Source organism: Lithobates pipiens, unplaced genomic scaffold (assembly GCF_037356315.1).
Source record: "Lithobates pipiens isolate NorthernLeopardFrog02 unplaced genomic scaffold, aLitPip1_a1.2 Scaffold_16, whole genome shotgun sequence".
NCBI classification, from domain to species: domain Eukaryota; kingdom Metazoa; phylum Chordata; class Amphibia; order Anura; family Ranidae; genus Lithobates; species Lithobates pipiens.
The window spans coordinates 554298568-554321895 of NW_027507748.1; the positions used below are offsets into that span (position 1 = coordinate 554298568).

At 44.9% G+C, this 23328-nt stretch overlaps 1 protein-coding gene across 2 annotated transcripts in view; it reads right to left on the reverse strand.

The window, feature by feature from the left end:
* Window positions 1-500: 500 nt before the first annotated feature.
* Window positions 501-23328, reverse strand: part of LOC143983620 (retinol dehydrogenase 7-like) — a 50325-nt gene continuing 27497 nt past the window's right edge. For both annotated transcript variants that reach the window (XM_077483539.1, XM_077483540.1), the window contains 3 exons: window positions 13304-13562; window positions 5710-5873; window positions 501-829 (listed from right to left, as the gene is read on the reverse strand). In XM_077483539.1, the coding sequence (XP_077339665.1) occupies window positions 612-829; window positions 5710-5873; window positions 13304-13562 (641 nt within the window). In that variant the 3' untranslated portion in view covers window positions 501-611. The remainder of the gene's footprint in view (window positions 830-5709; window positions 5874-13303; window positions 13563-23328) is intronic.

Genomic DNA, 23328 nt, shown 5'->3' on the forward strand with positions numbered 1-23328 from the left:
AATTTATAGAAATATTAAAAAAAGTATTTCATTGTGCCCCCAACTGTCTATTAAAGGGGCTGTAAACCCTCAGGGTTTTTCACCTTAATGCAGTCTATGCATTAAAGTGAAAAACCTTTTGTGCTGCAGCACCACCCAGGCCCCTTCTTTTTCCTTAGCTGAAGCGAGGCGATTGGTCCAGTGATGGGAACGAGCACAGCAGCTCCAGCCACTGTCTCGGGTCCTTATTGGCTCCCGCTGCTGTCAATCAAATCCAGTGATATGAGAGCCGGGGGGTGAGGCAGAGTCCTGCTGTCTGTGTTAATGGATGCAGCAGCAGGACACGGGAGCGTGCCCGCACGAGTGCCCCCATGGAAAGAGGCTCTTCAAGTGGGCACTCAAGAAGAGAAGCCAGGAGCACTGCGGGGCACCCCAGAAAAGGTGGATCAGGGCCACTCTGTGCAAAACCCTTGCACAGAGGACATACGTATAACATGTTTGTTATTTAAAGAAAAAGAAAAAACCTTTAAAATCACTTTAATTTTTCTTTGGCAGGCTGAGGTAATGTGTTCATATTCATTAATATTATAACATTCCGTTCGTATAATAGCTTAGGACAATCAAATACACAATCACTTTGCCTGTGCTGGTCTAGGCTGTGCAATGGTTAGGAGAAAGTCAATGATAAAAGTGGGAAAATAGGACAAGGGCAAATATATGAGCTTGGTATCCCAGCCTACAGAATATCGTGTCCATGGATGAACTGCGGACAAAGCATGCTCTATTGCTTGTGGGACCAGCTGCAGATTGTTGTTGCATACCAGCTTCACTGCATCAATACACTTTAGACCTAAAAAAATAAATAAAATAAAGTATAAAATAGTGTAAAAATTTAAATAATGCATGTGGCAAAAAACATCCACTGGCCTGAAATTTCCTTTTATGATCCAAATGTATGCAGGAATATTTCTTTTAAATTACATTTACATGCAAAGTAGTGAGTGTACAGCTTGTATAAGGCCACTTTCACATGTGTGGATCTGTATTCAGCCATCAGCTTGCTCAAAAGGGGTCGCTCCGTTGATCCCCGCTGAGAAAGTGGATGACAAGTCCATCTCCGTGCACTGTGCAGAAATGGACCTATCAGATCTCTGCTCTCATCTATGGGGATTCGGATGTTTATGGACCACCAGTCCGTTTTTTCATCCGATCCGCCAGATGGAAAATAGGGTTTCCCTCAGTCTGGATTTTGTGGAGTGGAACGGATGTCAGTGGACATGTCACCGCTGACATCCGTCGTTCAATTGGAGCCAGTTGGACAGGAGAGGAGATGCAGCCAGGTGGAGGGAGGCTATAGCCAGGTGGAGGGAGGCTGCTTTCGAGATCAGTAGGTACAAAACTATTTTTGAAGAAAGTAAAATTGCAACACATTTGACATGTTGCAATTGTTAATATACATTTTTGAACAAATGCAGAGCATTTATTTTTATTTTTTTAAAGTGTTTGGGGGACTGGAACGCCGGTTTAAGGCAGTGCTGGAAAATGGAGGCCACACAAAATATTGACACTTTGGGCCCAATTTGGACATTTTCATTTTGAGGTGTACTCACTTTTGTTGCCAGCGGTTTAGACGTTAACAGCTGTGTGTTATTTTGAGGGGACAGCAAATTTACACCGTTATACAAGCTGTACACTCACTACTTAGGTTGGACTTGATGGACTTGTGTCTTTTTTTCAACCTCACCTACTATGTATGTATACTACTTTACATTGTAGCAGTGTCATTTCTTCAGTGTTGTCACATGAAAAGATATAATAAAATATTCACAAAAATGTGAGGGTTGTACTCACTTTTTTGTGAGATAATATAATATATATATATATATATATAAAAATAAAGTACATTTTTATTTTTTATTTGGGATAGCGTAAGAAATGGTTACAACTCCTGTGCCGTGTCTCATTGGGAAGATTTCCCTTCATTCCCTGTTCTGTGGATATTTCAGGAAGTGGGATGAAATTTTCTCTCAAATGAGGAAAACTCCCCTCTTAGCCCCTGTACACACGGTCGGAGATTTCGACAACCAAATCCGCCGGATTTTCTCCGTCTGATTTTTGTCTGTCGGATCTTGTCCGAAACTGTTGCATACACACGGTCGGACTAAGTTGACGAAAAATCCGATCTTTCAGAACGTGATGACGTAATTTCGTTACGATGGGACTACATTCAGGCTAGTAGCCAATAGCTTTGATGTAGGAATTTGATCTGAGCATGCGTGGCACTTGGTCCGATCAAAATTCGCTACACATGATCGGAGTATGTCCGACTGGCCCAGTTGGTCGGGAAATATTTCCGACATGTTGGAAAATTGGGTCCGACGGAATCAGTCCGATGCATACCACACACAGTCGGATTATCCGACGACACGGTCCGATAAGAACACATTCCGACGGATTCTCCGACCGTGTGTACAAGGGCATAGGCAGTTGTCACCAGAACAAGTATCCCCATTGGAAGATTTCTCCTCTATTCTAGTTCTCATGGCAATTTAAAACTTTAGCTTTTTCTTTATGCTTAGTCTCCATGAAGTGATCCAGCAAGGACCGAACAGGCAGCAATAAAAACCTGATTGGAGTCAAAACCCCTTACTACACTATCCAAAACTGGAAAAAAGTTTTGCTTTAGATACCCTTTAAGCATACTTTAGATCAGTGGTTAACTCACAAGGTATAAAGGTATTGTGGCCCCTTATGTCACCAAAGGGCTGCACATATTATTCAGTATGTGTAATGTTGCACGTGAAGACTGACTCCAATATTTCAAGAGCAATGGCTGTAACTGTAATAAGCGTATTCTGGCATTACTTTAGAATATAAGCACTGCTCCCAAATGACTCATTTTGAGGGACCGTCCTCCTTTCTCTTTTAGAAATCATGCCTGTTAGTTCCTACTTACTCAGTTGTCCATGATTTGGGCCTTTTAATTAATACATATGGCATTTTGAAAATCTAGTATAGAGGAAAACTGAGTGGTGGAAAAAACACTTGTGGGTTTAAGCCAGTGATAGGCAAACTTAGACCCCTTTCACACTGGAGGCGTTTTTCAGGCGCTACTGCGCTAAAAATAGTGCATGCATAGTGCCTGAAAAAAGCCTCAGCTGCAAACCCAGTGTGAAAGCTTGAGTGCTTTAGCACTGGGGCGCTGTGCTGGCAGGGCGTCACAAAAAGTCCTGCCAGCATCATCTTTGCAGTGGTGGAGGAGTTGTTAATACACCGCTCTTCCACTGCTCCTGCCCATTTAAAACAATGGGGCAGCACCGCCATACTGTCGACAAAGCACCACTGCAGCGGCGTTTTGCAAGCAGATTTAACCCTTTTTCAGCTACTGGCGGGGGTTAAAACTGCCCCACTAGCAGCCGAATAGTGCTGCTAAAATGATGGTAAAGCCTCTAGAGTGTGTTCTTGTCTTAATTAAGAGCACTGAGTGTAATTTCTGTCTGAAATCCAGTGACAGGGCTCTGTTCCTGTGTGCTGTGTGAAATGGGGGGGTCCCTTCTCTTCAATCAGCTCTGCAGAGTGTAATTTCAGCTTATAGCCCCCTGTTTTCTGACAGCTCAGACAAGCTTTATAAATTCTTGACTTTGAACGGATGTAGTGAAGAGAAGACTGCAGATAAACAGGTACAGCTTATGTAGGAGGTTGCGTTTTATCTCTGTGTACCAGGCCAGTCACTTCACTGTATATATGTAAGGGTTTACAACCACTTTAATTATGTTTAATTATGTTTTGAACAGCCTGTATTTTGATCTCTACCTATTCACACGCTCAAACAGATGAACGATTTAGATGAAACAACCCTTCCAAGCTCACAAGGCTCTGTATGAGACAAAAGAAGGTCAAACATTGTGCAGTCATGGCTTTCTTATTAACATGTTGAGCTTCTCTTCTTGCAACCTTCACTCTTCCTCCTCCTTACCCTAAATTATTCTATGCCAGCCCATCATCCTCTTAACCACTTAAGCCCCGGACCATTTTTCTGGCCAAAGATCAGAGCACTTTATGCGATTCAGCACTGCGTCGCTTTAACTGACAATTGGGTGGTCGTGGCTCCCAAACAAAAATAAAGTCCTTTTTTTCCCACAAATAGAGCTTTCTTTTGGTGGTATCTGATCACCCCTGCATTTTTTTTTTACTTTTATTTATTCAAATCTGTGTATTGCGACATGTTGCTATGGGTTGCAACACACTGAGTTGTGAATGCATGCCTGGATATTTTTGTCTCAATGCACACTAAAGCAACACACACATGTCACTGTGAATTGTGCATTACCACAATGCATAGGTGTGAAGCCAACACTCAGATTTTTTTTCTATAAAATGTCTTATTTAGTTTTGCATTTACATTTTACAAACAATGGATATGTATTATGTAGCACCCTTGTCCCTAGAGCAGTGCTGGAGGTAAATTAGTTATGCAGGGTGGTAGTCAGACTGGCTATTGTGTAGTATTTAGTGATTACATGGCTTCTGTTAATTCCATTGTAAGTTGTGGCTTCTCCCTTCTGTCAGTAGATGGTGCTGTTGCCTTTGACAGAGTGATGAATTACAGTGAAGTTCAGGTTATGATAAACATACTTTTCTCAGACAATCATATTTGTGGCTAAGTATGCTGTGAAAAGCTATGTAATGGAAAGAAGTCAGGTGATCAGGGAGTGTGTTCCCTCCCAGGGCTATGGCCTGGGTGGATGGTGTATGTAGAGTTCCTGGCTGCTAGGCCCAAAGCCCGGGGCCTAGCTAGGTGGCTTCCAGCTGCTAGGCCTAACCGTGGCCTTTCCGGGTGTTCAAGTTTATGCGGAGGAAAGCCTGCCAAAGATCTGGAAATGATTCTAGAGGGGTGGAGTTTTAAGGCAGCACCAGAGGGGACTTTTCATGAGCTGGAGGCTATAAACTTTCTGGGAGGACTTCAGAGAGACCTCAACCAAGGGAATCAGTGCCTGAAGCAGTGAGTAGAGTTCAGTTACTAGAGGAGACAGCTTGTCCTACAAAGTACAGATGTGCTGGTTCAGCTGGCTCTTATTCCTGTATTGCTGTGTGCCTTACCTATTTTTGTCTAAGGAGTCTGCCAATCTGCCTGTTGCTTATCGCTACTCAGGGTGTCATTGTCATTGCATGTCACTAGCAGGGAAAGGGTTAACACTAGGGGTCGATCAAGGGGTTAACTGTGTTCCCTATGGGTATTCTAACTGAAGGGGGAGGGGACTGACTAGAAGACGTGACGGATCGTGGTTCCTAGCTATTAGATACTCATGATATGTCACTCCTCACAGAACAGGGATTTGTGTGTTTACACACACACACCTCCCTGTTCTGCCTCTCGTGCCCGCAATCGCTCGTGGCCGGCGGTCATTGCGACCATCTGCCACAAGCATCGGCACCCCCGCAGTGCAGCGCCTGCTATCCCGATCCCACGAGCCGGCGTATAGTTACGCCGGCTCGCGGGATTGTGCCAACCTGCCGCAGTATAATGGCGGCGGCTGGCCGGCAAGCGGTTAAACCGGCGCAGTGTTGTGTCGCAAAAAATGGCCTGCTCATTGAGCAGCCAAATCTTGGGGCTGAAGTCATTGAACTTGCATTATAAATATGTAAATAGTCAAAAGTAATTCAATAAAATTGAACCAGAATAATTATATTTTTCCAAGAAACATATTTACAATTGTTAAATGTACTCACTTTGTAAATAATATTCCTCTCCATAACTTTGTCGTACTTCTTCTGTAGCTTTTCCCCAAGTTCTTTGTATATCTGCTTTTAAAGCTTGTGTATTTGTTAACTGGGTATTGAAAAATCCAGGCTCGATGATGCACACCTTCACTCCAAATGGCTTCATTTCACGCCTGTAGAAACATACATTATAAGCATGGTTGAGGATTTATTAATTTGCCAGTTTTAAAATGTTGTGGATTTAAAGTAGATGTCCAGGTTCACCTTCTTCTGTGCCATCTGCTTCTGCCAGTAGTGCTTGGTGAAAACAATTGCTCACCTTTTTAATTAACCCCTCCTCTTCCTTTACCAATTTTTGAACAGTTGACTTTTGATTTAAAGACATTGTGTTTCCCATGTGGTACACACAACTTCCACAGAGCCAGATTTACCTGGATAAGAATGAGCGGACTTCATCCCTCCATAACTCCTTGTTTACATTGAAGCGTAAATTCCTCTGCAGCTGACAGTCTGTGTTGTGCTGATCACTATATGCATAGCTCCCAACTGTCCCTGATTTCGAGGGACTGTCCCTCAGTCCCTCATTCCTCATTTGTCCCTCATTTTGTTTTGATCTATATAGTTGTATATAAAATGCACTTTTTATCCATCAAAAAGTGTTTTCCAGCGCTAAACCTTTTATCTAATTTCTAAATTGCTGCATTTCTATATTCCAAAAGCCAATATAAAGGAATAGTAGTGGTATAAAAAGCACTTGTGGGTTTAACCAATCTTGTTTTTTGTACAATTCTCCTTTAAGGGGGCGTGGCAAAGGGGTGTGTCCTATGCCTGCATAATTTTGCTGATAGGTGTCCCTCATTCCCATTTCAAAAAGTTGTGAGGTATGCATACCTCCCAACGGTCCCTGATTTTGAGGGAATGTCCCTGATTTAGAGAAATGTCCCTCTGTCCCTCATTCCTCCTCATTTGTCCCTCATTTTGGTCTGATCAATATAGTTGTATATAAAATGCACTTTTTATCTTTCAAAAAGTGTTTCCCAGTGCTAAACCTTTCATCTGATTTCTAAATTGCTGCATTTGCACATTTTAAAAGCCAATATAAAGGAATAGTAGTGGTAACAAAAAAAAGCACTTGTGGATTTAATTAACCTTTTTTGGGGTTAATTCTCCTTTAAGGGGGCGTGGTAGGGGGTGTGTCCTATACTTACATTTGCTAGTAGGTGCCCCTCATGCTATATGTATCATAGCTCCCAACTGTCCCTGATTTCGAGGGACTGTCCCTGTTTTGGAGAAATGTCCTTCTGTCCCTCTTTCCTCCTCATTTGTCCCTCTTTTTTTTGATCTATAAAGTTGTATATAAAATGCACTTTTTATCCATCAAAAAGTGTTTCCCAGTGCTAAACCTTTCATCTGATTTCTAAATTGCTGTATTTGTAAATTTCAAAGGCCAATATAAAGCAATAGGGGTTAAAAAAAGCACTTGTGGGTTTAACCAATCTTGTTTTTTGTTCAATTCTCCTTTAAGGGGGCGTGGCAAGGGGTGTGTCCTATGCCTGCATGCTTTTTCTGATAGGTGTCATCATTCCCATCTCAAAAAGTTGGGAGGTATGTATATATAGTAAATACTGTGGTGTTTTTCAGTGAATAGGATTATGCCGCATACACACAATCAGAGTCTGGCAGACAATCCGCCCGTCTGTGTGCTAGTCTGCCTGATTTTTTAAATGAACGGACTTACCAACACACGTAGAAAAGTCCGTTCATTTTGAACACGGCTCCAGGTAGAGACGGGACTAGCAAAGGAGGTCAATGTCGTCGCCTCCATCAGCGAGATTGACACCTCGCTGGCCCTGTCACCTGGTATGGACTTAAAGGGGAAGCCCTACACCGAAAAAACGGCGTGGGGGTCCCCACCTAAGTCCATATCAGACCCTTATCCGAGCCCGGCCAGTCAGGAAAGGGGGTGGGGAAGAGCGAGCGCCCCTCCCCCCTCCTGAGCTGTACCAGGCTATGTTGATGAGGACAAGGGCCTCTTCCCGACAACCCTGGCCGTTGGTTTTCGGGGTCTGCAGGTGGGGGGCTTATTGGAATCCGGGAGCCCCCTTTAATAAGGGGGCCCCCAGATAGAGGCCCCCCACCTTATGTGAATGAGTATTGGGGTACCCCTACCCATTCATCTGGTGAAAAAAAGTGTAAAGAAAAAAACACAACACATGGTTTAATTTTCCCCCAAAGCACCCCCCCATGTTGAGGGCACGCGGCCTGGTAAGGCTCAGGAGGGGGAGGGGGGCGCTCGCTTGTCCCCACCCCCTTTCCTGACCGGCCAGGCTGCATGCTCAGATAAGGGTCTGATATGGACTTTGGGGGGACCCCCCACACCGTTTTTTCGCCGTAGGGCTTCCCCTTTAAGTCCATACCAGGTGACGGGGCCAGCGAGGTGTCAATCTCGCCGATGGAGGCGGTCACATTGATCTCCTTTGCTAGTCCCATCTACCTGTAGCCGCGTTCAAAACAGACTTTTCTCCGTGTGTGGGCAAGTCTGTTCATTTCAAAAGTCCACCGGACCTACTCTGCCAGAAAAGTCCGGTCATGTGTGGGCAGGTCCGCTCGTCGTGTGTGGGCAGGTCTGCTCATTCGGAAAGCCCGGCGGACCTCCGCTGCAAAGTCCGGCGGGTTTGTCCGCCGGATAGTCCGATCGTGTGTACGCCCCATTGTTGTTTTAGGCACTGATGTGTGTTTTATTATTATGAAAGTAGCTTAGACTAGTGTCTTATGCTGTATGTTTTAATCTGGACTGCAAACACGTTACACATATTAGACCTGCTCCAAAGTTCTTTCTATACTTACAAGTAAGATAGCTTGAAATCAGAAGAAAGTACAGTGCAGCCTAAACCTAAAGTTGTGCAATCTAGCTGGCAATTTGTACAAAGCAACCAGAAACCTAGCAGTCTAACTTCCACAGTTCTACAATTTGGGGTATCCCATGTTCCCACTCCTATCCAAGTTCCTGTTAAAAAAAAAAAAAAAAAAAAACACAAAGAAACCCCTAGACTGATCTTTTAGCCAGTGGTAGAGTGCTGAAAATGCCATGTGCCTGGCTGTGTTAGTTGTGAGTGGGGAGAAAAGGGCCAAAATTACCAGTGGCTCCTGCAGGGGTAGCGCTGCAGCTGTACTTTCCTAAGCTGCTTTATATCCAACGTGATATCACATTTCACAGTACATGCTAGAGATATAAATGACGACTGGAGCTACACATTTTTTTGACTGTTTTGTTTCTGCAATCTAAGCACTGAAAGTGTGATCTCCATAACTTTACCAGTTGTGGTGAGATAACATAGCTTACAGTCTAATAGCTTGGCAGACAGTGACTCAAGCTAAATGGCATCCAAAAAACGTGTGTGTATCATAACAGATGATTATCAGAAAAAAAAAAACCAAAGTGTGTCTGGCTCCAGCAGAATACAGCACATATGATCAATGAAGATTAAAGAATGAAGAAGGATGGGACTAACTACATACAGCATTCCCTAGCTATTAAGTCTAGGTTCACATCTATGTGGCTGCGCTTGATGTATTTTTCAGGCATGTATTGCAGTGCATTTTGCATTTTTAAACCATAATTTGTTTTGTGCATTTTTGCATGCAGTTTTCTTGCATTTTGAATTTTATGTGTTTTTTTTTCTCTTTAAACACACTGTAAACACATAGGGGTTTATTTACTAAAGGCAAATACACTTCGCACTACAAGTCCACTTGGAAGTAAAGTCGCTGCAGATCTGAGGGGGACATGCAAGGAAAATAAAAACCAGCATTTTTGCTTGTACATTATTGGATGATAAAATCAGTAGAGCTTCCCCTCATTTTAGATCTTCCCCTCAGATCTAAAGTGACTGCGCTTCCAAGTGCACTTGCAGTGCAAAGTGGATTTGCCTTTAGTAAGTCCACCCCATAGTGTTGATAATCAGGGGGCTGGGAACTGACAGCTGAATGTAAGAAAAAAATTGTGAAAAGAACGGCGTAGGGTCCCATCATCATCCGGAGAGTCCACCCCTTGTGACGTCAGTGGGAGAAGATGGCGGCGGGAGAGACGGCGGCAGGAGAAGACAATTCAGCTATTTTTTTAATAACGGACTTGTCAAAAACCGGCTCTTGTATTTTTTTTTTTGCATTTCACTTTGAGGTGAATGGGTAGGGGTACGATGTACCCGATACCCGTTCACATGAGGGGCAGATCTAGGGGTCCCCTTTTTAAAGGGTGGTTTCCAGATTCCGATAAGCCCCCCATCCGCAGATCCCGACAACATGGGGGCAAGGTACTTTGGGGAGCCGAGCCCCCCATGTTGAGGGCATGCTGCCTGGTATGGTTAAGGAAGGGGGGGGCACTCGTTCGTTCTCTCCCTTTCCTCTTTCCTGACCTGCTGGGCTGCATGCTCAGATAAGGGCCTGGTATGGACCTGGGGCGACCCACAGCGTTTTTGTTTTTTTTTAGTTTTTTTTAAGCAATTTTAATTTTTTTATTCATACCCCGAACCCCTGTACTCAATGAATAATGTATTCCTGACCCTTGCACCCTGTAAATTGCACACTACAGAAGGCTGAACATTACACACTCCTGAACCCTGCACTATATGCATTAAATAATTCTGACCCTTGTACCCTTTAAGTGCACCTGAGACCAGTGCTCTGTGTGTTACACATTTCTGACCCTGCACCATGCTTGTAATGTACTCCTCTGTGTGGTACTGATCCCTGCACTCTGTGCATTACGCACTTCCAATCACTGCATTCTGTGTTTTAGGTACTTCTGCCCCTTGAACCATTTGCATTACTTACTCCTGAGCCCTGCGCTCTGTGCATTATTACTGTATAATTCTGACCCCTATCCTCTGTGTGCTTTCTGTTATAAACTCCTGACTTCTGAAATCTGTTACATATTCCTGATCCTGGAACTCTGTTACACACTGAAAACATCTGCACTCTGTGCATTAAGCCCTCCTGACTCCTGTGTGTTAAGTACATCTGACCCCTGCACCCTTTGCTGTGGGTACTCTTGATCCCTGCACTCTACTGTATACATTATGCATTTCTTATCCCTGCACTGTGCATAATATTTTTGGAAAATTTTAGTGGACTGCCATGTGGTCTCACTTCTCAATCACTGCATGATCTGCCTGTGTACAGGTTTGAATCACAACTACTCATACTGTACAAATATTTCCAGCCTGTTTTGTCAAATGTTCAAAACAGAAGTCTGGGAAAGGTACAAAAGGTGCAGCATAGCTCCCAGCTGTCTCTCAAAACCTTTTGTCGCTCTTTCCTCCTCAGTTGTCCCTCCTTCTCAGGGATGCAGATAAGAGGGGGGTCATGGAAGTTCAAACCCCCCACTCCCCCAGAGCATCCTGCCAAAAATCAAATGCTTGGTGTCCCTACTTGACAGCCACACAAAGCACCACAGCAGTCAGCAGTCTATCACCAGGCAGCATATTGTGCACAGCAGGAGCCGGCTGGGGCATGTAGTCCTGCCCACCGTTCTCTACACCCTGTATTTTATTGTGACCAGACATCCCTGGTTTCCAGGGACAGTCCCCGGATTGAGGACATTGTCCCCGGAGCCAGTCTGTTACCGGATTTGTCCCCGGATTGCAGTGGTATGGAGGGGGGCATCTGTTACTCTCGCCCTGGGTGAAACCTGGTGCTGGGGAGAGCCCTGCTCTGATAGATCATGGAGGCCATGGAGAGGTGAGCAAAATCAACCAATCTATGCTGTTCATGTAGGGGGGGGGGGGGGGTGTGAGTAGTGCAGGAATCAAGTAGGTCAGTGTAGTGGTCAGTATAGAACTCAGGTAGGTCAGGGTAGTAGTATAGGAATCGGGTAGGTCAGTGTAAGAATCAGGTAGGTTAGTGTAGAGGATAGTGTAAGAATCACGTAGGTTAGTGTAGTGGTCACTGTAGGAATCGGGTAGGTCAATGTAGGGATAAGGTAGGCCAGAGTAGGCATAAGGTAGGTCAGTGTAGTGGTCAGGGTAGGAAACCAGGTAGGTTAGTTCAGTGGGCAGGTAGGTCATTGTAGGAATCAAGTTGGTCAGTACTACTGTACTAGTGGAAGGGACTCAGGGAGTGCTAAAAGTCTGGTGGGGGTGCACATTTCTTGCCTTGTCCCGGGCGCTGACAACCCATGCTACACTTCTGACTGCATATATAATTTGAGGAAAATATGCATATAAAATAGTTTACCATTTGCCAATTTAAAAAAAAAATATGTCCCCGGATTTCATTTTAAAAATCTGGTCACCTTACTGTATTTCCATTGGCTTGCAGTGCACTTCCCACCTTGGGCTTGGGGGAGGAGCTTTGCCTGGGTCCTGGAGAGCAGAGAGCTTATATAATGCTGTGTAGCTGCCTTCCTCCTCTGTTTTACCCCCAGTTCACATATATGCAGTGCGGGAAACACTGCAATCCCTGTGTGTTTCCCGCGCCCCATTGCATTCACACTGTGTTTTGTGACCTGCTGCGGGTGTCAATTAAAAGTTAACACCCTAAAAGAAGGTTGCAAATGCAGTGTTTGCCTGAACCAGAATGCATGTTTTTCCAGTGTGGTCCAAAAAAAAGGTGCCTGGACTTCTTTGGTGCGATGTGATGCAATTTGAGCCCATTAAAAATTCAATTCAAAAGGTTGGGGATTGCTGCTTTAGAGGACCAGGTCTTTATTACTATATTACACCTTATATTACACCTTAATTAATGCAAAGTTAATGTTTTGTTGTTAACTTGCTTTCTTTAGGACAAGGGATGGTTCCTTTGTTATAAAATTCCTATTTTCCCTGCCCTGGATGGTTTTTTCACCTGCTCAGTTTGAACACCAAGGCTTGGTTCACACCTCTACAGGTGTGGGAAATGCAGCGATACCCACAACCACCCACAGTGAAAAAGCGCTGCTCTGTAAAAACGCACAGTGCTGCCATTCATTCTGAATGGCGCCCCCACGCATGTGAAATTGCAGTGCATGTGCAGAATCTGCAGGGAAATTTCCCCTTAGGGCCGCGTTTTGAAAAAGGTACAAGTACCTTTTTTCTGTGGAGACACAGGTACGGAAGCCCCTTGAAAATAATGGGCTGCTGTTCTCTCGGTCGAGAGAAACGCACATATATGAACCTAGGTTAAGGCTGGACAAGAGCTAACCTTACTGGGAAACATTCATAAAAACTGGAAGAAGGAAAAACTGAAATCGGGGTCAATTTTCAAGAGGACCAGGAAAATAGAATTACGGATGCGATTGCTTACTATGGGTAACACAAAGATTTTTCTTTTTCCAGTCTTTTTGAATTTTAATTAAAATATTTTTACTTAGTATCTGCTGCTGAACTACCCCCAGAACAAAAATAAATTTCTATGGCCCTGCTCCTTTTTGTCAGATATATAGACTTGTATGGAAATTATATTCACTATTGCCCCTCCCTACTTGTGTCCCAGTACAGTAATCATTTTCTTATTTGGGTCCTTGAATAAAAAATGTTAAATTCCTGAACTACACAATAACAAGTCTACTGTATGTAATACCATCTTAACCTATTTTTCTGCAGAAGTAAAATATTTAAAAGCTCACCTGAGGGCGTCTGAGAAGGATTCTACTCCGTACTTGGACATGCAATATCCTCCAGGCGATAGAGTAAACCTTCCTGCAATACTGGCTATATTGACCACGCGCCCTCTGGCTTTCCGGATAAATGGTAAGAGGTTGAGTGTAACGTCAACCAACCCCAACAGATTAATATCAAGGACTTTTGCAAAATCAGCTTTAGTCATCCATTCATTGGGACTGGATGGTATACTGACTCCTGCATTGTTTACTAGGCCCCAGAGTCCTGAAAAAAAAAGTGCATGTATATTTAGTCATTAAAGTATTGATTGATAGACATGTGCAGAGTAAAATATTTCGTTTCGGAATTTCGTTTTCGTCTGAAAACTTAATTTATTTAGTTACTCCCGAAATTCGTTTTTATTTATTTCGTTTTTCGTTCAAAAATTGCATTCGTCCGAAAATCCACATGAATCACGGTCGAATCTGTCTTTGAAGGCTTATGGTGTCTGTCGAATGTATAAAGAAGATTAGACGGAGCTAGTATATAGCATACTTTAGAACCCTATTAAAGTCTATGGGACTCCAACGTTCAAAATCTAAAGTGCTCATTTTAAAGGCTAATTTGCAAGTTACTTTCCTAAAAAGTGTTTGGGGACCTGGGTCCTGCCCCAGGGGACATGGATCAATGCAAAAAAAAGTTTTAAAAACGGCCGTTTTTTCGGGAGCAGTGATTTTAATAATGATTAAAGTGAAACAATAAAAGTGTAATATTCCTTTAAATTTCGTAGGGGGGGGTTGTCTATAGTATGCCTGTGAAGGGGCGCATGTTTCCCGTGCTTAGAACTGTCCCTGCACAAAGTGTCATTTATGCAGGAAAAAAAGTCCTTTAAAATCACTCGCAGCTATTATGAATTGTCGGCTCCCGTAATACAGAGAACACTCATTGAAAGTCATTGATAAAAAAAAATAAAAAAAAATAAATAAAAAAGCGTGGGGGTCCCCCAAATTCAATTACCAGGCCCTTCAGGTCTGGTATGGATATTAAGGGGAACCCTGCCTCAAATTTAAGAAAAAATTTGACGTGGGGTTCCCCCTAAATATCCATAACCAGACCCTTCAGGTCTGGTATGGATATTAAGGGGAACCCCGCGTCAAATTTAAAAAAAAATTGACGTGGGGTTCCCCCTAAAAATCCATACCAGACCCTTTATCCGAGCACGCAACCTGGCAGGCCGCAGGAAAAGAGGGGGGGACGAGAGAGCGGCCCCCCCTCACTCCTGAACCGTACCAGGCCACATGCCCTCAACATTGGGAGGATGCTTTGGGGGTCTGTGACCCCTCAAAGCACCTTGTCCCCATGTTGAGGAGGACAAGGGCCTCATCCCCACAACCCTGGCCGGTGGTTGTGGAGGTCTGCGGGCGGGGGGCTTATCAGAATCTGGAAGCCCCCTTTAACAAGGGGACCCCCAGATCCCGGCCCCCCCCTGTTTGAAATGGTAAGGGGGTACAAAAGTACCCCTACCATTTCACAAAGAAAGTGTAAAAAATGGTTAAATAAAACAAACACACTTTTGAAAAATTCCTTTATTAAAAATAAAAAAATAAAAATAAAAGATTCCAGCGGCGGTAATCCACTCTTGCTATCCAGCGACGGACGATCATCTCTCCAGCGATGTCTCATCCAGCGCAGCGATCCATCCTTCTGTCTCCGAGGAGACACTGCAAGGATTCCGGCGGCTGACGTTTCTTATATACGGAGGGCGGGGCCACCCGTCACCTGACCCCGCCCCCCTCTGACGCAAGGGGAAACCCGGGGTTCCCTGTGACGTATAGGTGACCCCGCCCCCCTCTGATGTAACGGAAACCTGCCTGTGTTACATCAGAGGGTGCGGGGTCACCCATACGTCACAGGGAACCCCGGGTTTCCCCTTGCGTCAGAGGGGGGCGGGGTCAGGTGACGGGTGGCCCCGCCCTCCGTATATAAGAAACGTCAGCCGCCGGAATGCCTGCAGTGTCTCCTACACGGAGACAGAAGAAGGATGGATTCGCTGCGCTGGATGAGATGAGACATCGCTGGAGAGATGACCGTCCGTCGCTGGATAGCAAGAGTGGATTACCGCCGCTGGAATCTTTTTTTTATTTTTTTATTTTTAATAAAGGAATTTTTCAAAAGTGTGTTTGTTTTATTTAACAATTTTTTACACTTTCTTTGTGAAATGGTAGGGGTACTTTTGTACCCCCTTACCATTTCAAACAGGGGGGGGGGCGGGATCTGGGGGTCCCCTTGTTAAAGGGGGCTTCCAGATTCTGATAAGCCCCCCGCCCGCAGACCTCCACAACCACCGGCCAGGGTTGTGGGGATGAGGCCCTTGTCTTCATCAACATGGGGACAAGGTGCTTTGAGGGGTCACAGACCCCCAAAGCATCCTCCCAATGTTGAGGGCATGTGGCCTGGTACGGTTCAGGAGGGAGGGGGGGCCGCTCTCTCGTCCCCCCCTCTTTTCCTGCGGCCTGCCAGGTTGCGTGCTCGGATAAAGGGTCTGGTATGGATTTTTAGGGGGAACCCCACGTCAATTTTTTTTTAAATTTGGCGTGGGGTTCCCCTTAATATCCATACCAGACCTGAAGGGTCTGGTTATGGATATTTAGGGGGAACCCCACGTCAAATTTTTTCTTAAATTTGAGGCAGGGTTCCCCTTAATATCCATACCAGACCTGAAGGGCCTGGTAATTGAATTTGGGGGACCCCCACGCTTTATTTATTTATTTATTTATTTTTTTATCAATGACTTTCAATGAGTGTTCTCTGTATTACGGGAGCCGACAATTCATAATAGCTGCGAGTGATTTTAAAGGACTTTTTTTCCTGCATAAATGACACTTTGTGCAGGGACAATTCTAAACACGGGAAACATGCGCCCCTTCACAGGCATACTATAGACAACCCCCCCCCCTACGAAATTTAAAGGAATATTACACTTTTATTGTTTCACTTTAATCATTATTAAAATCACTGCTCCCGAAAAAACGGCCGTTTTTAAAACTTTTTTTTGCATTGATCCATGTCCCCTGGGGCAGGACCCGGGTCCCCAAACACTTTTTAGGACAGTAACTTGCAGAATCTTTTCTCTGTCAAATCTTTTTTCTCTGTCGAATATTTTCTCTATATAATCTTGGACTAATAGAGGTAAGGTTAGGCACATTCGAACACAGGTTCTATAGACACAGATTGTTGTCAGAGTCATGTCGAATCTCCTATTCTATATCGAACTGTTGTAACAATGAAAACGAAAATAAAGCATTTATTTATGTTGGATCTTTCGTTTTTCGGATTTTGTGCTTTCGTTATCGTTTGTCAAAACGAAAACGAAAATAGCTGAAATTCGGACGAAAATGCATTCGGACGAAAACGAATGCACATGTCTATTGATTGATACACATTATTTCTGTGAAGCAATGGGAACAGGAGTGTGTGTGTGTATGTGTATATATGTATATATGTGTATATATATATATATATATATATATATATATATATAAAACTTTTATATAAAAAAAATTCCGGCGGGAACACAGTTCCGGCACCTCCAGCACTCAATGTATGTAATAGCAAGGGGTGTGGGGTGTGTTGGAGGGCCTATTGATGCTGGCTGCTAGGGGGGTCTATTGTCAATGGTGAGGATCCGTTTTTGTGTAGGGGATCTATTGTTGCTGGAGGTCTTATGCTGCTGGTAGGGATTTACTGTTGAGGGAGAGGTCTGTTACTGGCTGCTGGAGGGTCTTTTTATGCTGGCTGCTGGGAGATCTGTTGTTGCTGCTGGGGGGGGGGGGGGCAAAGGTTTCTGGGGTGGATCTTATGTTGCTGGGGTGGATCTTATGTTACTGGGTGTGGTATTTTGTTGTGGGTGGCCCATTGTTGTTGTGTGGGGGATCTATTGTTGCTGGGGTAGGGTCTATTGTTGCTGCAAGATGCATGGTCCAAATCATGTCCAATCAAGTTGTAGAAACATCTCAAGGATGATCAGTGGAAACAGGGTGCACCTGAACTCAATTTTGAGTGCCATGGCAAATGCTGTGAATACTTATGTACATATGATTTTTTTTTTCGTTTTTTATTTTTAATAAATTTGCAAAGATTTCAAACAAACTTCATTCATGCTGTCATTATGGGGTATTGTTTGTAGAATTTTGAGGAAATAGTGAATTGAATCCATTTTGGAATAAGGCCTCATGCACACGAGACGCTGTTAAACACGTGTTCAGAGGCAGTTGGACACTTTTTTCAACTGCCCCTGAACTCATTCAATGTTATCCTATGTGTCCATGTACACAGTCTCGTTTTTTGCCGTTTTTATGCAGTTGCGTTTAACCTCGTTTTTTCAGAAGCAAAAAAATGGGTTCAGACGCAAACGTTTTCCACGTTTCAGATGAAAACACGGCAAAACTTAGCAAAACGCCCCCCCAGAGGGGGGCGGGGTCAGGTGACGGGTGGCCCCGCCCTCCGTATATAAGAAACGTCAGCCGCCGGAATGCCTGCAGTGTCTCCTACACGGAGACAGAAGAAGGATGGATTCGCTGCGCTGGATGAGATGAGACATCGCTGGAGAGATGACCGTCCGTCGCTGGATAGCAAGAGTGGATTACCGCCGCTGGAATCTTTTTTTTATTTTTTTATTTTTAATAAAGGAATTTTTCAAAAGTGTGTTTGTTTTATTTAACAATTTTTTACACTTTCTTTGTGAAATGGTAGGGGTACTTTTGTACCCCCTTACCATTTCAAACAGGGGGGGGGCGGGATCTGGGGGTCCCCTTGTTAAAGGGGGCTTCCAGATTCTGATAAGCCCCCCGCCCGCAGACCTCCACAACCACCGGCCAGGGTTGTGGGGATGAGGCCCTTGTCTTCATCAACATGGGGACAAGGTGCTTTGAGGGGTCACAGACCCCTAAAGCATCCTCCCAATGTTGAGGGCATGTGGCCTGGTACGGTTCAGGAGGGAGGGGGGGCCGCTCTCTCGTCCCCCCCTCTTTTCCTGCGGCCTGCCAGGTTGCGTGCTCGGATAAAGGGTCTGGTATGGATTTTTAGGGGGAACCCCACGTCAATTTTTTTTTAAATTTGGCGCGGGGTTCCCCTTAATATCCATACCAGACCTGAAGGGTCTGGTTATGGATATTTAGGGGGAACCCCACGTCAAATTTTTTCTTAAATTTGAGGCAGGGTTCCCCTTAATATCCATACCAGACCTGAAGGGCCTGGTAATTGAATTTGGGGGACCCCCACGCTTTTTTTATTTATTTATTTATTTTTTTATCAATGACTTTCAATGAGTGTTCTCTGTATTACGGGAGCCGACAATATATAATAGCTGCGAGTGATTTTAAAGGACTTTTTTTCCTGCATAAATGACACTTTGTGCAGGGACAATTCTAAACACGGGAAACATGCGCCCCTTCACAGGCATACTATAGACAACCCCCCCCCCTACGAAATTTAAAGGAATATTACACTTTTATTGTTTCACTTTAATCATTATTAAAATCACTGCTCCCGAAAAAACGGCCGTTTTTAAAACTTTTTTTTGCATTGATCCATGTCCCCTGGGGCAGGACCCGGGTCCCCAAACACTTTTTAGGACAGTAACTTGCAGAATCTTTTCTCTGTCAAATCTTTTTTCTCTGTCGAATATTTTCTCTATATAATCTTGGACTAATAGAGGTAAGGTTAGGCACATTCGAACACAGGTTCTATAGACACAGATTGTTGTCAGAGTCATGTCGAATCTCCTATTCTATATCGAACTGTTGTAACAATGAAAACGAAAATAAAGCATTTATTTATGTCGGATCTTTCGTTTTTCGGATTTTGTGCTTTCGTTATCGTTTGTCAAAACGAAAACGAAAATAGCTGAAATTCGGACGAAAATGCATTCGGACGAAAACGAATGCACATGTCTATTGATTGATACACATTATTTCTGTGAAGCAATGGGAACAGGAGTGTGTGTGTGTATGTGTATATATGTATATATGTGTATATATATATATATATATATATATATATATATATATATATATATAAAACTTTTATATAAAAAAAATTCCGGCGGGAACACAGTTCCGGCACCTCCAGCACTCAATGTATGTAATAGCAAGGGGTGTGGGGTGTGTTGGAGGGCCTATTGATGCTGGCTGCTAGGGGGGTCTATTGTCAATGGTGAGGATCCGTTTTTGTGTAGGGGATCTATTGTTGCTGGAGGTCTTATGCTGCTGGTAGGGATTTACTGTTGAGGGAGAGGTCTGTTACTGGCTGCTGGAGGGTCTTTTTATGCTGGCTGCTGGGAGATCTGTTGTTGCTGCTGGGGGGGGGGGGGGGCAAAGGTTTCTGGGGTGGATCTTATGTTGCTGGGGTGGATCTTATGTTACTGGGTGTGGTATTTTGTTGTGGGTGGCCCATTGTTGTTGTGTGGGGGATCTATTGTTGCTGGGGTAGGGTCTATTGTTGCTGCAAGATGCATGGTCCAAATCATGTCCAATCAAGTTGTAGAAACATCTCAAGGATGATCAGTGGAAACAGGGTGCACCTGAACTCAATTTTGAGTGCCATGGCAAATGCTGTGAATACTTATGTACATATGATTTTTTTTTTCGTTTTTTATTTTTAATAAATTTGCAAAGATTTCAAACAAACTTCATTCATGCTGTCATTATGGGGTATTGTTTGTAGAATTTTGAGGAAATAGTGAATTGAATCCATTTTGGAATAAGGCCTCATGCACACGAGACGCTGTTAAACACGTGTTCAGAGGCAGTTGGACACTTTTTTCAACTGCCCCTGAACTCATTCAATGTTATCCTATGTGTCCATGTACACAGTCTCGTTTTTTGCCGTTTTTATGCAGTTGCGTTTAACCTCGTTTTTTCAGAAGCAAAAAAATGGGTTCAGACGCAAACGTTTTCCACGTTTCAGATGAAAACACGGCAAAACTTAGCAAAACGCCGGTACCGCGTTTTGCCGCGTTTTCGTTTATAAGCGTTTTTAAAGGTGACCTATTTTTTTTACATTAAAAATCCCAAAAATTATGGCAAATGATGAAAAACCATTAAAAAAATATTTTAATCAATTGCAAGTGGACAATCCACAACTTGTGGCAAGAGACATGGCAGGTGGCAAGTGGACAATCTACAACTTGTGGCAGGTGAAGTGGCAAGTGGACAATCCGCAACTTTTGGAAGGTGACGTGGCAATTGGCAATCCACAACTTGTGGCAAGTGATGTGGCAGGTGACGTGGCAAGTCACGTGGCAAGTGGACAATCCACAACTTGTGGCAGGTGACGTGGCAAGTGGACAATCCACAACTTGTGGCAGGTGACGTGGCAAGTCACGTGGCAAGTCACGTGGCAAGTGGACAATCCACAACTTGTGGCAGGTGACGTGGCAAGAGGACAATCCACAACTTGTGGCAGGTGACGTGGCAAGAGGACAATCCACAACTTGTGGCAGGTGATGTGGCAAGTGGACAATCCACAACTTGTAGCAAGCGACATGGCAGGTGGCAAGTGGACAATCCACAACTTGTGGCAGGTGAAGTGGCAAGTGGACAATCCGCAACTTTTGGCAGGTGGCGTGGCAGGTGACGTGGCAATTGGCAATCCACAACTTGTGGCAGGTAACGTGGCAAGTGACGTAGCAAGTGGACCATCCACAACTTGTGGCAGGTGACGTGGCAAGTGGACAATCCACAACTTGTGGCAGGTGACGTGGCAAGTGGACAATCCACAACTTGTGGCAGGTGACGTGGCAAGTGGACAATCCACAACTTGTGGCAGGTGACGCGGCAAGTGGACAATCCACAACTTGTGGCAGGTGACGCGGCAAGTGGACAATCCACAACTTGTGGCAGGTGACGTGGCAAGTGGACCATCCACAACTTGTGGCAGGTGACGTGGCAAGTGGACAATCCACAACTTGTGGCAGGTGACGTGGCAAGTGGACAATCCACAACTTGTGGCAGGTGACGTGGCAAGTGGACAATCCACAACTTGTGGCAGGTGACGTGGCAAGTGGACAATCCACAACTTGTGGCAGGTGACGTGGCAAGTGGACAATCCACAACTTGTGGCAGGTGACGTGGCAAGTGGACAATCCACAACTTGTGGCAGGTGACCTGGCAGGTGACGTGACAAGTGGACAATCAACTTGTGGCAAGTGGAAAATCCACAACTTGTGCCAGGTGACGTGGCAGGTGACGTGGCAGGTGGACAATCCACAACTTGTGGCAGGTGACGTGGCAGGTGGACAATCCACAACTTGTGGCAAGTGACGTGGCAGGTGACGTGGCAAGTGGACAATCCACAACTTGTGGCAAGTGACGTGGCAGGTGACGTGGCAAGTGGACAATCCACACCTTGTGGCAAGTGGACAATCCACAACTTGTGGCAAGTGGACAATCCACAACTTGTGGCAAGTGGACAATCCACAACTTGTGGCAAGTGGACAATCCACAACTTGTGGCAAGTGGACAATCCACAACTTGTGGCAAGTGACATGGCATGTGGACAATCCACAACTTGTGGCAGGTGACGTGGCAAGTGGACAATCCACAACTTGTGGCAGGTGACGCGGCAAGTGGACAATCCACAACTTGTGGCAGGTGACGTGGCAAGTGGACAATCCACAACTTGTGGCAGGTGACCTGGCAGGTGACGTGACAAGTGGACAATCAACTTGTGGCAAGTGGAAAATCCACAACTTGTGCCAGGTGACGTGGCAGGTGACGTGGCAGGTGGACAATCCACAACTTGTGGCAGGTGACGTGGCAGGTGGACAATCCACAACTTGTGGCAAGTGACGTGGCAGGTGACGTGGCAAGTGGACAATCCACAACTTGTGGCAAGTGACGTGGCAGGTGACGTGGCAAGTGGACAATCCACACCTTGTGGCAAGTGGACAATCCACAACTTGTGGCAAGTGGACAATCCACAACTTGTGGCAAGTGGACAATCCACAACTTGTGGCAAGTGGACAATCCACAACTTGTGGCAAGTGGACAATCCACAACTTGTGGCAAGTGACATGGCATGTGGACAATCCACAACTTGTGGCAGGTGACGTGGCAAGTGGACAATCCACAAGTTGTGGCAGGTGACGCGGCAAGTGGACAATCCACAACTTGTGGCAGGTGACGCGGCAAGTGGACAATCCACAACTTGTGGCAGGTGACCTGGCAGGTGACGTGGCAAGTGGACAATCAACTTGTGGCAAGTGGAAAATCCACAACTTGTGCCAGGTGACGTGGCAGGTGACGTGGCAGGTGGACAATCCACAACTTGTGGCAGGTGACGTGGCAGGTGGACAATCCACAACTTGTGGCAAGTGACGTGGCAGGTGGACAATCCACAACTTGTGGCAAGTGACGTGGCAGGTAACGTGGCAAGTGGACAATCCACAACTTGTGGCAAGTGGACAATCCACAACTTGTGGCAAGTGGACAATCCACAACTTGTGGCAAGTGACGTGGCAGGTAACGTGGCAAGTGGACAATCCACAACTTGTGGCAAGTGGACAATCCACAACTTGTGGCAAGTGGACAATCCACAACTTGTGGCAAGTGGACAATCCACAACTTGTGGCAAGTGGACAATCCACAACTTGTGGCAAGTGACGTGGCAGGCGACGTGGCAAGTGGACAATCCACAACTTGTGGCAAGTGGACAATCCACAAATTGTGAAAAGTGACGTGGCAGGTGACGTGGCAAGTGGACAATCCACAACTTGTGGCAAGTGATGTGACAGGTGACATGGTAAGTGACGTGGCAAGTGGACAATCCACAACTTGTGGCAGGCGATGTGGCAAGTGAACAATCCACAACTTGTGGCAGGTGATGTGGCAAGTGACACACTAAATACAAGTACAATGCTGCTCTCACAGCTGCTGCTACTCTCTCTGGTCTGACAAAATGGCTGAAATAGTTAATACAGTTTTTTTGAGCTTGGGGAGGGTCTCTGATGTTAGCTTAACTAAACGCTTCTAGAAGCAAATGCGGTAAAACG